Here is a 16,549-nt window from a genome sequence, read left to right on the forward strand (position 1 = left end):
TGAGGAAATGTGAGAGCGCTCAGACCCTGCAGAGACAGCAACGCAACTGAAATGTTCCCAGGTCCAGAAACGTAGCAAGGACATCGGTAAAACCATGTGACATCAGTGGCTCAACTTCAGATAAATTGTCTCAGGGTCTGAGAGCTCTCACATTTCATCAAAAATATCTTAATTCGTGTTCTGAAGATGAACGAAGGTCTTACGGGTTTGGAACAACATGAGGGTGAGTAATTAATGACAGAATTTTTTGGGGTGAACTATCCCTTTAAGTTTTAGTCATTTTGTTATGTGTTTTTGTCAGTGTTCTACTCAGCTTTAATCTATTTTTAAGTTTTAGTAATTTTAGTACTTCAGCTTATTCAACTTTTTCAGTTAGTTGCATTTCTAGGTTTTTAATGTATTATTTTTATGTTATTTCAGTTTTTTTCAAATAAAAAATTTATTATTTTAACAGTAATAGTTTTAGGTAACAATAACAACACTTGCTTAACAAATCACTAGTTAAAAGTTAGTTAATAGTCAGAAATTACATACATTTTTCAAGTAACTTCTCCACTAATTCCCTAGAATACCTTTAGGGATACATAACCGATCACCTTGGATCTATACCATTATAGATGATAATGCAAATAAAAAAAAAGAAATGTCATCTTGCTTGTAAAATATCGACAACATTCTTTCACTGCACTCATTTAAATGATTTTAAGATTGAGGAGTTCCTAAGTGTCTCCAGAGATCTTGGGATCGAGCTGATTAATTAGCACTGATATCAATCTCTAAATGGCATTTTTGCAATAAAGCAAAGCATTGCTAAAAAGGAACGAAGTTCAGACATGGTGACTCACCTTTGTTGGTGTCTCATTGACTTGAGTTGAATTTAAATCAGCTCCGGTGTTGTTTACACTTCTCTCAGCCAGATTTGTTTCTGTGGCATCTCCATTGACCGCACCAAGCCATCCACCTGTAACAAATCCAAACAGTTTGGATTCTCAAAGGATCAGCCAATCTCCAAGGCACTTTTAAAACCTAAAAAGGCATAAACGTGAAATAAAGCTGCCTCCACTTGGCAGCAAACCTGTTTGTTTCCAGAACTAACCACAATTTATGCCACAACAAATTCCTTAATCCTCCATTAAACGAATCACCAGCCAGAATCTGTCAGAATTGAACCCCACAGAAAGACTTCATCCACTGAGATGCTAATTTATGACTGGAAAAAAACGATTCTCTGAACTTTGTCAGAAGAACAATGGGACCATTGAACCCACTGTAAGAAGTGTTTGTTCCAATGGCCTTTTTATTCAGGCACAACAACAATTAAGACATCTCTCCCAAGTGCTGGCAGTTAGCCAGGATAGTCCCAACATGGAGATGTTGAAAACGTCCACGCTGAAGGTTTCCATTTCCACAGCTCAAAGTGGGTGTGAACAAAAGACGTCTTTGATTATCCCCTGCAAATATGAACATTCACTGAAAGTTATTTGAGCAATGAAGTTGACTGTCAGACAATGCTGTATATGTTCCACAAAAAAATACTAATTTGTCTCTATAATTTACTGTGCAATTTAGCAACTAACCACACCATGCCCACTGACTGTCAAAATAACATAACATGAACCTTTTCATTAATAGGAAAAGAGGAAACTCAAGAAAGCACCATTCCTGTAAACAGAGATCTTTCCAGTTAATGGGGGTACAGAAAAAAATAAAAGCACTTTTTAGTGCACATTATCTGCAGCTACAATCATATCCTAAGTAACATTATGACAGCACACAACAATTAGTCTGGCACTGTCCTGCTTTGTGCAATATATTCAGAGCACTCTCCTATCGACAAATCCTGCCTTTCCAACTCACTTTTGGCAGCGTTCTTGGATAGCTCTTGGCTTGTGCTGTCCTCATCATCGATGTGCACTAGTGTGGCCCTCAAAGTAACAGCACCCTTGCCCTTGCAAACACGGGTAGGGTCCAGCACTGCAAAAACATAAGCAAAGAAACTGATTTTATCTTTTCAAAGCTCTAAATAAAGTTTCATATTACTCATTTGTTACCCTGGACCACAAAACCAGTCATAAGTAGCACGGGTATATTTGTAGCAATAGCCAACAATATACATGGGTCAAAATTATCTATTTTTATTTTATGCCATAAATCATTAGGATATTAAGTAAAGATCATGTTCCATGAAGATATTTTGTAATTTTCCTACCGTAAATATATCAAAACTTTATTTTTGATTAGTTACATGCATTGCTAAGAACTTCATTTGGACACCTTTAAAGGTGATTTTCTCAATATTTTGATTTTTTTTTTATGTTGTTGTTGTTGAATAGTTGTTTCTCAGCCAGATATTGTCCTATCCTAACAAATCATACATCAATGGAAAACTTATTTATTCAGCTTTCAGATTTCAAATTTCAAAAAATTCTCCCTTATGACTGGTTTTGTGGTCCAGGGTCACATTTGATATTATGTTAGTCCCCCAAATCCTACAAATGCTGCTCTTACCAGTAGGCATGAGATCAGGGGAACTCTTCATGGTCCTCAAAGGAGTTACTCGCACAGCAGATACAGTGCGCCGACAGGGTGGACGTGCTGCAAAACACATACAACCATACGTGAGATGTGGAGAACAGCAAAAGAAATTTGGGTCATGTGACATTTGTGACATTTTGGGTCATGACCCACCCATTGAGAAGCACTGCATTAGTTTTTACTGAGTTATTTGTTAGACTTTATTGAGAACAACAGCTCTAATAATGCTCATATAGAGACCCCAGGGCTTTTTAAAGGGGTCCTATTATGCTTTTTCACTTTTTTAATTTTAGTCAGTGTGTATGTTTGGGCATAAAAAAGATCTAGAAAGTTACAAATCTCAAAGTCCACTCCAAAGGGAGATATTTCGTTTTTTAAAAATCCCTTTTCAAGAACTACAAGGAACGGAACCCCAATTTGCTATTGTGTGCTGCGTATTTTACTGAGGACAGCTTTCACAACATGAGGGAGTACGGTGCCGGATTCGCCCAAAAGTTTTTGTTGAAAGATGGAGCAAGGGGCGTGGCAGTAATGAAACACCATCTACGCTGTTCGCCAATCACAACGCACTGGGACAGCTAACCAATCACGACACATTTTGTTTTTCGGAAGGTGGACCTTCATCAAAGCCGGAACTAATCGAGCCGTTTGTGCCAGGCTGGGGAGAAAGGTATTTTAATAATGTAAATTATGTGAAAAATAATGTGTTTTTCGAACCACCAATCATGAGAGCATGTTCTAGGACACCCCTAAAACAAAATCAAGGCTTTGTAAAAGAGCATAATAGGACCCCTTTAAGTCCTAGGAAGATTGTAATCACAGTGTTCTCCGAAGGCTGGCACAAATATCAAGAAAAGATGGATGAACGGAAGGAAATAGGGGGCCTGGCAGTGAGAATACTGATTCAACAATGACTCAAGCCAGAGAGAAAGACAGAGAGAGTCTGTGTGTGATTGCTTACTCATGAGCCTCCTGCATCAAGACATTAGACAGCTATTATTCATTCCTTGTTACTGCCTTTTATGTATTAGTGTTTTAAAACAGGCTTAAACAATATCATATAGTGTACTGTATGAGACTATATGCACAGATTTAAAACTTGCATGCAGAGAAAACAGCTGTTTAAATTGCCTTTTGCTGTTTTAATATTATTTATGTTGTTTTCTTTATCTGTGTTGCAATTGTTTTGTTTTGCATGTTTCATTCATGCCCATATAACTGTAAATAAAGGCCAGCCAGGCCTGCATAACGTCAAGAAACTGGACGGAGATACTGAAAGTGTGGCACACTTACCAGGGGCTGCATCAAATTTCCCTGTGCCCTCTGCTGGAGAGCCCTGCAAATGAAAATGGGCGAAAGGAGAGATGAAGGGAGATGCTGAGACAGGGAACAATGTTGCTCAGCATGTCATTAGGAAAGAGAACAAAGAATATTGAGTGGCTGAAAATCAAGATTTCAGCAAGTCAACAACAACACCTCCATGGTATGTTCCTTAGCATGTTTACAACTGCAAAAAAAAGCTAGTGCAAAAAATGGGAGTGGGCGATATGACCAACATCTTATTTCACAATTTGAGAAATGTTATCATGATATATATTGTCCTACTGCACAGCCCTAGCAAAAAGTATGACAATTAAACAGTGATCACAAAAAAAAAAAAAACTGCCCTGCTAGCTTGACTTGCTTTGTATATTTAGGCCTGATCTCAATGGCTCTGAATATAAATATTTAAAAACAACCTGATTGGCTGGAATGTGAAATTTCGACCGGAATAATGTTACAAACAATCCAACTAACATGGCAAGTGTGAGGGTGCTGATGAATGAGGAGACTGACTAACTGATGTGTCACACCTATGGCTGTGGTTCACACTGAAACAAGATACAAAGTGACCCGTTACAGAACATTGGCTGAGTAAGAAAATATGGGTCAGTGAAAATGTATATGTTTCAGTAGCTGCCAATGGATATCCCTCTAGCACTCTATCCCTCTGTTTCTGCCCTGTAACAAATGAGCAGTGTTGGGGGTAACGCATTACAAGTAATGCAAGTTACGTAATCAGATTACTTTTTTCAAGTAACTAGTAAAGTAACGCATTACTTTTTAATTTACAAGAGAATATCTGCGTTACTCTTTCAAATAAGTAACGCAAGTTACTTTTTTTTCCAATTTATTGATTGACAGCTCTCCTGTCCCCATGAGTAAGCCACTTTGGACGAAAGTGTCTGCCAAATCAGATAATGATTAGTATTTTAGATACTTATTACTATTTGCCAAACGAGAGCTTTCTTTATACATACAAAATATTACAGAAGTCCTGGATAATTGCAGATATTCCTGTAATATTTCTAATGAATCCCAATGTAAACATTAACCATCTGTCTCTATGCGAGGTGCTCTGTCTCATTGACTGATTATAGCCTACAGTTGCTGTCTATAGGAAATCAGAACCAGTTAATTAGCCAAATAATTAAACTTAGATAATTTAATGGAGCCTATATTTTAATTAAATTATATGGTAGGTAGTGTTGTCACGGTACCAACATTTCAGTATTCGGTACCAATACCAGTGAAAATCCACGGTTCTCGGTACCAATTTCGGTACCAAAGCAAAACACAAAAACATGCTAATTAAAAAATTTGACTATACTTTCATTTAATCCAAGCGCTGTTGGAGTGGGAGAGATAGGAGTTAGAGGTCTGCATTCCCGCAGCTCTCCCGACCAGATTTTTTGCACCGCGGGATTAAATTCCCGAATAAAACGCGGTAGCGGTCGGTAAACTTGGTACCGAAGTACCGGGTCTTTTGACAACACTAATGGTAGGCCTATATAAAAAATATAGCCTAGATAGAAGACTCTCTCAGATGTTTACAGAAAAGACTGTTAGCACTGGATTTACCCACTTGAAAATGGATATCGTCCTAAATTTGGAGTTGTTGAATAGTTGCGTAACAGCAATTTTGTAATTCAATAATACACAAATATGCGGTTTATTTTAAACGTTTATATAGCATACTGAATTGGATAAGTGGGAATCACTTTCCATTGTAAATTTAAAAACAGGTCCAACAAAAACAGCTGCATGCATCAATCCATCAGTCAAGAGTCACACGGTTTCAGGATCCTTAATACTCTGAATTGCTCCACATGCTGCCTTTGTAGAAGATATGCTAATAATCCTGATTTAACTTAAGCTTTGAGGTGTTTTACTAAATCCAAAGCCATAACAGTCAATAATCATATCTGAAACTGATTTATTTTTACATATTAATCTTGTTAATATCATACCGACACGGCTTACCTGTAAGGACCTTCACCTTCAGAGGACTTCAGCTGAGCTTAACTTGGTTTAAAGACCTAACAAACACCCAAACATTGAGGGTGCCCTTTTAAATGTCCTTTGTTGGGGCCTATCATACAAATCCAGACTATCATGTTCTATTCTCTTCAAAGAACTGAAACTTAACAATGCTTTGCCTCTTTCAACTACCAAGATGTTCCTGTCAGCACCTGCCACCTGGGAATGTGGCACCTACTTAGCATGTGATGAATGAATTACAGCATCCTGCTTTCCATCCACCTCTCCATCCCTGTCTGGCATGCCAAGCACCTTATGAGGCTATGAACTATATTAAGATAACTGTAAGATAATAGACCAAATATGTTATAAATCTGGACGTTTGTCATACTAATATGATAAAGTACGGACTGTTGACTGTTTGATTTGAAGGGTATCAGAATAGGGCTTGGGCCAAGTTGGACTAGACACAACTTTCTCACAGTAAACAGTGACCTGGGTGGTCATATCAAGGTCAAAGGCATGAACACTTGACAGTTCAGGCCACTCTAGTGTATTAAAAACACTTATGATGATTACAGTCTCCATCCAGTCCGCTAAAAATAAAATAGATCCAGTATAGTCATTCAGATAGATTTAAAAGGCATGCTAGAAATATCCTAGGAAATTAATCTTAAAAAAAGTGTGCTAACCAAGAATGACACAACAAAAAAATAATAAAACAATAAACAATAAAACAATAACAATAAAAACTTCAATCTTATTATTTTTCCAAGCCAGCCATGACCACAACAAATGGCCTCTCATTAGTCCAAAATCATGCTCCCCATAACTGTACATTATATCAAATATCTTTAATCGGCTGTATTTTGTAATGTCATGCAACAGCTTTGTGTTCAAACAGACAAATCATATGAACAGACAAATTGCTGGAAACTTGTTGCATTGTGCCTGGTAACTGCTGCACTCAGTCCAGCTGGCCTTCTCGGGGCAAAGCTGTAAAACAGAGCAACTGTGGAAAGGCTCATGTCAGACATGGGTCCAAGTCTTTGTTTCAGAACCAAAAGACTGGCTCAAATCTCACTCAAGGCCAAGCTGTAACTCTCAGGTCCACAGTTTTGGCTCATGTAGCTATTGGTGAGAAAAGGGGAGTCCTGCAGGGGCACTTAGTAGCTCAATAAATCAATATCTCCACGGAGTCTCTTACATTTCTGAACGTTTTAGCTCACTGAAAGTCTTTTATTTATTTTTAAATTAATTTATAAAGACAAACTTTTTTTTACAAAAATTAAACTCAGTGACTGTAAAGATATATATCAAGATATAAATCATTTTAAACAGTAAAAGATTTTTAAAATGTTATGGTAAAAACTTGTTAATTTGGTTAACTGTTTGCTTCGGTAAAAAAAAACTGTAATAGATCGGACACTTAACGGGACACTTTATAAAGTCATTTTATAATTTACACTGAAAAGCCATACATTTACTTTTTGTTATCAGTTATGTACATTAGTGTTTACATTTTATGTTCCATCTTATCATCTGGCAACCACAGATGAAATAATGATTAAATAAAATACCTCATCCTGCTAACACGCATTTATGAGCTTTTCTCCTAAATTGCAATTATCATGTAGCATACTAGCTACTCACCCCAATTTTCAGCCACAGTCTGTTTTTAATTCAGAATATTATTTATAACACACTGTAAAGTGGTAACTATTTGAAGTTTGTTTTGCTTGATTTAGGTTGATGTTAAATATATATATACACACACACATTATTTAACATTGCTTGCTAACATAACAAAAAAATTTAAATGCACATTTTTGACTAATAAAAACAACTAATTCAGACATTATTACATAAAGTACATGTTTGGGTTATTATTTTCAGTGTAGACAACTTATGAAAAAATTAAGGGTCCCTTTGGTGAGCATTCTTTGCTAAATTCCCTCCCTTCTACCAGTTTATTTCTGTGAGCAACACCTCGGTCTTGTGAACTTCTAAAATTTTCCACATATCAATAATGCTGCTGAAAGCCTTTTAAGAACTTGGCAAAACCCTGTGAAATTCAGCCAGATATTCCGGATTTTGATGGCAGAACTATTGGCTAAATAAAAGACTTTTCAAATAAAATCTGTGAGAACTCTCCAACCATCACAAAATGAATAAGTCACAGCATTAGATTCTAAAGCACAGCTGAAGGTCATCATGTACATCCCGCACTGTTTTGTGTTTTATGCCAGTCCTCTTAAAATAATAAAGGGGGTGACACAAGAAAAAGAACCGTGATATTCCACCCAAGAATCTCTGGGGATTGCCTCATTTTATTTCCATGACAGCTTTTAAAGAGTCCAGCTTTAATACACAAAGGAGATCTACAAGGGGCCTGCTGTAGCCGGAGCGAGGGGGCCGGAGAGGAGGGGGGCTCTTACATAACACAGTTTGACTTCTGCTTTGTCAACAAATGGCAGAGGGGGACAGAGAGAGAGTAAAGCTCACCAGGATCACAGCAAACAGCTCCAAACATGGCTCGAGAGTAGCGCTGTAGAAGAACAACCGTGGGTGTTTAATTGAGAATAGCCCATCAGTACTGTAAACATCTTCAGCAGACACACTGGACGGAGGCCTAGACTGTCATACTCTCAACACATTTAAACAACGCCATCATAAAAGGAAATGTATTCAACTGTGGTATTTGCCTCAGCCACCATTCATCTACACAGGTCTTTTTTCCCAAGCATGACATTACTGTCAGAGAAACCTCTCAGCTATATTACGGAATAATAGAAAAGGTGATGAACAACTGAAAAGGGAGCTAATTTCTCCAACAAAACAAATACAGGTGTAGATAATATTAATGCTGATGATTAATGCTAATAGTCAACGATTTGTGAGCTTATTTTGCTTTATTTACTATTCTGAACTCCTATGGGCTTTCAGGAACACAAATAATGCATATCAAAGCAGTTTTTCTATTACAAAAATACTCAGATTTTTGAAGTTGACCCACCAAGCTGTTGAGTTCAATTAATGCATTTCAAATAGACCTGCACAGAAAAAATATATATTTTTGCAGTTTATTTGTCCTTTTCCCAGCATGCACAGGGATATGAATAATTACAGTATAGTTTCCTTGTTTAACTGTTTTATTTACATTTATTCTGGTCCTATTATTAGTAACTTAGTTAATTCCTATATTAACACGATTAGTTAGTTGATTATTAAGTGTTTGTGTGTAATGAGTAATTCGATTTTATTTTTTTATTATTATGTGTGTGTGTGTGTGTGTGTGTGTGTGATGGTTTTCATGTGATGTGGTCAATAGTTTAGGACAAGCACTTTACTCTCCATGACATCTAAATTCATTTAAAAAAATAAATGCATAACATTAAATTATTTAAAACAGTGTAAATAAGGGGAACTTTACAATTATTTTTTAGTTTATCTTTAATCTTGGGCATATGTAATATTTCAAATTAAATATATATACAAGTATACAATATTATAACTTGTATATAATATTGTATACTTGTATATATATTTAATTTGAAATATTACATAGTGATATACGCTGTTTAAAAGTTTGGGGTCAGTAATATAGGCCTATATATTTAAGAAATGTATACTTTTATTCAGCAAGGACATACTAAAATTAATCAAAAGTAACAATAAATACTTTTACATAATTTTACAAAAAATTTTGCTGTTTTTTTTTACATTTATAATCATCAAAGAATATTTAAAAAATAAGCAGCACAACAGTTAATAATAAGACATTTTAAATTGTAATATTTCACAATATTACTGTTACTATAGTTTTTATCAAATAAATGCAGCTTTGGTCTGCATAAAATACTTTAAAAACATTAAAAGTTTACCAACCTCAAACTTTTGAATGGTAAGTTTTATATTCTTAGAACTGTTACAATGAAACTGGATTGTGTCATGGGATCTAGACCATTTAAGTTTTTATCAGGACAATTAATTTAAATTATCACATTTTAAATGATTAAATTAAAAATTAGTTAAAAAATAATTAAACTCATTTAAAAAAGTCATGCAAACTGTAGCTTTCGTTCAGATTTCTTTCAGTAGAAACAGTAGATTTCTTTCTTCTGCTGAACACAAACACACACACACACACACACACACACACACACACAAAAGATATTTTGAGGAATGTTGATAACCAAACAGTTTCTGGTCCCCACTGACTTAGTATTTTTTTCCATATTATGGAAGTCAATGGGGACCAGCAACTGTTTGGTTACCCACATTCTGCCAAATTATATTATATCCAAATTATTTTATGTTCAACAGAAGAAAGACACTCATACAGTTTTGAAACAACTAAAGGATGAGTAAATGATGACAATTTCATTTTTGGGTAAACTATACCTTTAAGACGGCAAACTGAAAACTAATAACATAATATATAAAATAATAATTTACTATATATTATATGACTATAACATCACAATAACCATTATAATGCTAATGTTCATATATGTAAGAGTAATAATAAAGCAGCTAGATGCTACAATACAAATTTTTTCCATGATTAACAAACTGTTCCTTAGCAAAGACTACCAATTACTAAAATTAACAACTATTATATTTTCCTCTCACAATCACCTGGCTTTATTACTAATAAACATTTCCGTACCACTACCAAACACTTATAGCACATCTTCACCAGTAAAACAGTCAGCGTTCATGCCATCTGATACAGAGTGACATTTAAAATAACAACTGATATTACATCATGGAATACAGAAGCCCATTATGTCTGGAAGATGTTGTAGTGCACAGCTGTGTATAGATGAGTCAAAGTCTCCGGGTCTGGCCCTCGCAGGCCTCGGCATTTGCTGACCAGGACAACAGGCAGCCACAGAGGGAGGGGTACGCGGCACAGCATCAACCGCAGCCCAAGCCAGAAAAAAAGCCTTTGTACGCAGCATGGATGTTCTAGAAGGACAGATGGGGCAATGATAATGAGTTTCACACTTGGGATACAAAGCAGTGCGTAACGGGGCGGCTTTTGATATCGAATGACTGACAAAGCTCATAAGGCATGCAGGGATTTATTCTGTAGGTAATAAAAATAAAAATGGACCAGACTGAGATCTGGAATACTGAATTTTGGCACCTTAGTGAACAGCTCAGGATGTGACACATAAGGGTTGATGACATATAAGAGCAAAAAATAATAATAATGTTCCAAGTTCCAAAAAAAAAGGAATAATAAAAGATTATAAGAATGCTAACATTTTACAGTAAGGTTCCATTAGTTTTGATGTTGATTAATGTTGATGCTGATTAACACATTAACTAACATTAACTAACAATGCAACTGTTCAATGTTAATTCATTGCTCAGGTCCATTAAATAATATTAACAGATACAACTTTTGAGTTTAATAATGTATTAGTAAATGTTGAAATTAACATGTACTAAGATTAATAAATGCTTTAGAAGCATTTTTCATTGTTAGTACTAATGTAGTTCACTAATATTAACAAATGGAACCTCACTGTAAAATGTTACCATAAGAATTTACTTAAGGTTTTCTTTTGAAAAAATTCATTTTCATTTATACAGTTGTGTCACCCTGACATTTGTGATTTTATACACCAATTCAGAATTTAAAAACACGATAATCATAGAACATGTGTAAGTTATTGTATATATGTAATGTATATATTTTTTTGGAATTAATTAATTAATTGATGGCACAAAAAAGTCACACCATTGGCCTTAAATTTATACATACTAACCATAACTATTATTAGTTATTACTATTAACATGTAGGCTTTTAGTTGCTCTGTGTTATGCCCACAGTGTATAACAGTGTACAATGCAAAAACAAAGTAAGAAAAATCTGTCCAAAATACATCCCAAAGTGCCGTGTTATTATGAAGGAATTTTCTGTTTTGATTTTTCACAGGTGTTTTAACTATATTTTGAATCACACTGCATTGTGTTATGTTTTATGGTTGAAGGGAATATCTGTAAACTTAATGAAAAAGGTATTGGTCATTTTCTGACCGGACATTATCTGTTTTTCTACGGATTCTTTCTTGCAATAAATCTATTTAGCGCTGGAAATCTCACCAGCCAGCAATTCATCAATATTATTCTAACCAACAGAGATTGTAGGCTTGCAATGCAGACAGAGACAACTGTTTCAGACCTCTCAGTTATGTGACTGGTGCCTGATAATTTTGTCAGGGGATGTAGACTATTCAACCACACCTAAAAACGGCTCTATGATAATCCAGACATTTCAAGTGCTTCCCTAATGATGGAGGACCCCAAATCTCAGTGTTGAGCAACACCACCAGGCACAGCCTTTATAAAGCAAGCCAAAGCCATACACATTCACACACACACACACACACTTGGACTTCACACTATCTTGAAAGGATGAATAGTTCACAGCAATCTGAAAAAAACTATATTAACACATTATCTGAAGATTCATCACACTGAGTGTCCCAGCTATGTGTTACATGGCAAATAAATGAAATGCATAACGTATAAGCCCTGACATATCATTGTCACGTTCTGTCTAAATATGATATGCACTCAAACTATGAACTCTCATCGGGCAAACATCATCTCAACACTGACCTCAAGCCAGCTGGTCCACAATCTGTCAAAGCAGCAAGAGGTGAAAAGAAAAATCTGTCGGCACAACACAATCTGAAGCAGAGACGGTCTGTTCAACTTCTTGTTTGCATTTGCGTGTTGCTTTGTGCACACGGACCTTGAAATTTGTATCGCTAACAAAGCATACAGACTCGCGCACACTTCAAGTGCCACTCAAAGCCACACTGCAGTCAATTGGGTGGAAGGAAAGTATGGGGTTAGATGAAGGTTGCTAAGCAACATGGTGTAACATTGAAATGGTTTGGATGGGAGTGGATGTGGTGTATGATCTGTCAAGGGCGCCTCAATCATTGTCTGAGGATGCAGGTAACCAAAACATGCAGACATTCAAACCAATAGCATGATATTGAGCACATTTACATGCACAGTAAGCTGATAACTCACAAATATTGTGAGAAAAAATTCCCTGTTTACATACATCAGTAACCTGACAACGCAAGTAAGCTGCGTTTACATGACTTCATTAATAAATCAGGTTATTTCCCTATAGTGACGTCAAAATATAATCATTTGCGTATCTGACTCCGAGTATTCCATACATTCGTCAGTTGTGATGTTAAATTAAGCTTGCAACAAGTCAACATGTCGGGAAACTTACAGCTCATATATTATCCTCTCATGCAGTTATAAACGCAGCATTGTGACTGAACCACTTCTACTTCTGCTGCACGAGATGAGAACACATTTTTATAATTTTCTGAGTCATGAAAAAGTCTGCTTTTGTGATATATTTCCTTCTTTCTTTACTGCAAGATGTTTGCTCGGTCTAGATGCGCTTAAATTTGCACTAACGATGCGTTCCTGTCACGTATCACACATGCGCACTTTAATAAGTCACCTTTAATAAGGCGACAGAAAGCGGGTTATTGCGTTTACATGTCGTAAGAGGCAAAAAACTACCTGTTGCGACCGGTTTATGCTTACGCCGTTTATGACCTTACTCCGATAAAAGAAAACGGGTTACCGCGTTTACATGACCAAGTGCGTTTTCGGCTTATTAAGCATAATCGGCTTAAGAACGTGCATGCTCAATGAGAGTGATATTGCTTTTAAACAACAGTTAAATATTAAGTTAAGATTTACAGACATTTTAGACACAATAATGCCAGATACTTTGTGTAACCGTCTGTGTACGGCAACACACTAGTGGTGTTTCATTCTTCAGCATTTTTTCACTAATCAGCGAAGTTAATGATTCAATGACTCACTCACTTTTTTCATTCCTGAATAAATCAGAACTTTCAAACGAAACGATTGACTGAATAAAGCAACTTGTCATAACTTGTAAACACAGTGTTGGAAGGACATATGGACTTTACCAAATTAATATTTACTGGTAAACAAAGTAATTGACCTATTTTTCAATTTCATGTTAATTTTAAAAAGAATAGACTTGAACTGTTCTTTTTGAGATACATTTGGCAAAACATTGTTTCATTTATTTTGGCACTGCACTCATGTAAGGAAACTTGGAAAGATTCTAATAAATTCATAATAATATTTTACCTCACTTGTTTGGAAAATATTTTATGTGGTTTTACTAATGTCCACTCAAATTAAAAAATATATAACTTTAAATGTATTTCTATAATTATTAGCATACCTCCCTGGCTGTGTGTTTTCTTTTATTTATATTATTGTAGTTTTGAATGTACTTTGAAGATGTGTCTTTTCTGTTGCACTTTAAACTTCAATTTAAAAAAAGAAATAGGTCTATTTAAAAAAATTACTTTGGTATAAATGTAAGTCAGCTTTACTCATGTAAGTAAACTTTGGAAAGATTTGACTAAATTTATGTTTTTAATCCAACAAAGTACAACAGAAAAACAAGGTTATTAAAAACTACAGTAATATAAATACAAGAAAATAAACTTAAAGGGATCATATGATGCGATTTCAAGTTTTCCTTTCTCTTTGGAGTGTTACAAGCTGTTCGTGAATAGATAAGATCCCTAAAGTTGCAAAGACTAAAGTCTCAAACCCAAAGAGATATTCTTTATAGAAGTTAAAACTCGTTTTGTAATGGGTTTTAATGTTTTTGTCTCGTCATTCCGGGACACAGCGTCACAGTATGGTAAGGGACGAAACATTTCCGTCACACACTTGAGGTATTCGGCCAATCACAACGCACTGGATAGCTGGCCAATCAGAGCACACCTCGCTTTTCAGACCGATGAGCTTTGTAAAAATCGACGTGTTTCAAAAAGGCGGGGCATAGAGGAGAAACAATGTACAGTATGTGGAAAATAATGTGTTTTTTTAACCTTAAACCGCATAAACACAATTCATTACACCAAATACACAAAATAATGTTCTTTTTAGCAGCATCATATGATATGACCCCTTTAAAACTGCTGTAGGATTTACTTTATTTCAGCTCTCTTAAAACGCCGCTCAACCAATCAAAAATTGAGGGCTGGACGAATCGTTATATAATGCAGAATGGATGCTTTGTTTTTAAGCAAATAAAATAAACAGCTTAATTTATTAGTGGACACTGGACATGAATATGAACATGTTGTGACGTATTTGTAATGGCAAATGGCTACCAGTTGTAAAATACCACAGCAATATTCTACACTCACTGATTTGCTGGAGATTTCCAGAATCATTAAAAGTCACCTGTGTAACTGATAAAGACAACATAACACATGATCTCATAATTAGGCCAAAGTACAAATAACCTCTTGTAAAAAAACAGAGGATACTATTAATATGGTAATCCCCTCAATCCTATAGACGTGAGTGACTCAGGAGCTCCACACTCCACCATGAATGGGAAGCCTGCAATTTTAATCTCACTCAGAGCACTTCCTCTGTCCAGTGCTTCATTCCATCTGCTGTCATACGCCTGCCCTCACTCTCTTACCAATTCCTGCCTGTTTTTATCCAATTTGAGCAATATGCAAAACAAAGAACGTGCCTAAGGGCATACAATGACAAATCTAAAGGCTTAATTTTTGGTTAACAAGTGTTTCAATTGCAGTGAAATGAGAAGTGGCAGCAAATGGCACTAGGAGAAATGGATAATAGCATGTTATTAGCAGTCAAATCATGTCTTGGCATAATTGCAGTTCTACAAAAAAGGCTTTTACTAACTTGACAAACCTGTAAAAACTTTTTTGGCTTTATCAGTGCTTACAGAGGTGTAAAAATACTTAAAAATCCTGAGGTCTCATGGCCTATAGTATAGATCTATATGTAACAACCTGATGATCCTATAAGATCAGCAATATTAAATGAATGAGTTTGTCATTTAAACAGTGTTTCACCACCAATCTTTTGGGCGCCTGTTCACCACACTAGACAGTAACATGAGTCTACACAAAGCTTATAAAATATTAGGCAGGCAACACAAATTATTCATTATCTTTGTAAGGAGACGGCTTCCAAAGACGCTGGCAGGAACTTCTCACAATGTTGCAGTCTCTCACCTACTTAAGATTTTAATGTTGTTCACTTCCTCTTGGTGAAATACTATATATCTCCTGTGCCAGAGGACGATGATAACATCATGTATGTCTGGCACAGGTGTTGAGCTGAAACATCTGTGAACACAGATACAAATTTTCACAGGGTGTGAGTTTTAAGGTGCAAACTGTTCTTTCTTTTTTACCAGTGTACAATCCTCTTGTCAGTGCGCTTTAATTGCATTACAACTACATTATGCTATTAAGGAACAGAACAGAACTACTTATAGTTATAACATTTTGCCCTGTGTTAATGATTGTAGAAAAACCTGCTATTTTAAAGCAGGAAAAGTATGTTATTAAGTTTAAAAGTTATGTTAATAAATTTATACATCTGGTTTTCAATTCCGATAAAGTAAATTTAACCAGGTTAACTAATTTTAAAAGAACAAGAGCAACCTTCGATTTTAAAATGTAATAATTATAATTTTAGGAATACTGCTTTGTCTTCAATTTAAATTATTAGAATTTTTTTAAATAATTCTTCCAGGGGGTTTAGAATTTTGGTTAATGTATTGCCTGTGTGGTGGACATTTTATTATGAGAAGTAAAATACATCAGCAAA

General features: G+C 35.5%; 1 protein-coding gene across 9 annotated transcripts in view; it reads right to left on the reverse strand.

The window, feature by feature from the left end:
- Positions 1 to 16,549, reverse strand: part of LOC107725459 (sorbin and SH3 domain-containing protein 1-like) — a 56,047-nt gene that overhangs the window by 38,328 nt on the left and 1,170 nt on the right. For all 9 annotated transcript variants that reach the window (XM_016534712.1, XM_016534711.1, XM_016534710.1 and 6 more), the window contains exons 2-5: positions 3,829 to 3,871; positions 2,509 to 2,595; positions 1,858 to 1,974; positions 846 to 961 (exon numbers count right to left, since the gene is read on the reverse strand). In XM_016534712.1, coding sequence (XP_016390198.1) covers positions 846 to 961; positions 1,858 to 1,974; positions 2,509 to 2,539 — 264 coding nt within the window. In that variant the 5' untranslated portion in view covers positions 2,540 to 2,595; positions 3,829 to 3,871. The remainder of the gene's footprint in view (positions 1 to 845; positions 962 to 1,857; positions 1,975 to 2,508; positions 2,596 to 3,828; positions 3,872 to 16,549) is intronic.

The sequence above is a fragment of the Sinocyclocheilus rhinocerous genome, unplaced genomic scaffold (assembly GCF_001515625.1).
Source record: "Sinocyclocheilus rhinocerous isolate Xijiao unplaced genomic scaffold, SAMN03320098_v1.1 scaffold366, whole genome shotgun sequence".
NCBI classification, from domain to species: domain Eukaryota; kingdom Metazoa; phylum Chordata; class Actinopteri; order Cypriniformes; family Cyprinidae; genus Sinocyclocheilus; species Sinocyclocheilus rhinocerous.